The sequence below is a fragment of the Penaeus monodon genome, chromosome 25 (assembly GCF_015228065.2).
Source record: "Penaeus monodon isolate SGIC_2016 chromosome 25, NSTDA_Pmon_1, whole genome shotgun sequence".
Taxonomy (NCBI): Eukaryota; Metazoa; Arthropoda; class Malacostraca; order Decapoda; family Penaeidae; genus Penaeus; species Penaeus monodon.
In genome coordinates, this window is record NC_051410.1 from 40,019,124 (window position 1) to 40,019,436 (window position 313).

The 313-nt window shown below is 28.1% G+C and overlaps 1 protein-coding gene across 1 annotated transcript in view; it reads right to left on the reverse strand.

Moving 5' to 3' along the window:
- The window catches only part of LOC119589266 (ubiquitin carboxyl-terminal hydrolase 24-like), a 33,335-nt gene that overhangs the window by 2,883 nt on the left and 30,139 nt on the right, over positions 1–313 (reverse strand). Inside the window, exon 42 of the mRNA XM_037937884.1 lies at positions 138–203. Within this exon, the coding sequence (XP_037793812.1) occupies positions 138–203 (66 nt within the window). The remainder of the gene's footprint in view (positions 1–137; positions 204–313) is intronic.

A 313-nucleotide genomic window follows, 5' to 3' on the forward strand; every position in this document is an offset into this window, starting at 1 on the left:
CAATACTTATATTCTAAAAATCATATTGTTCCTACCCAATGACAGTAAATACATGAAAATATAACACACACAAAATATTCCTTCAAAAATTAACATAAAGAACACTTGGTACATATAATCAAAACAAAGAAACATACCAATATCTCCTGCAGAAGTTGAGAAAGGTCTTTCAACATATTAGAGGGCGCCTTTGCATATTCATACTGTAAAGAGATATGCAAGAAAATCAAATTAAAGCATATGAATATTCCTATTATTATTTGCTTACGGTAGAAATTACACATACGTATAAACTTATTTTTTTCATGTAAGC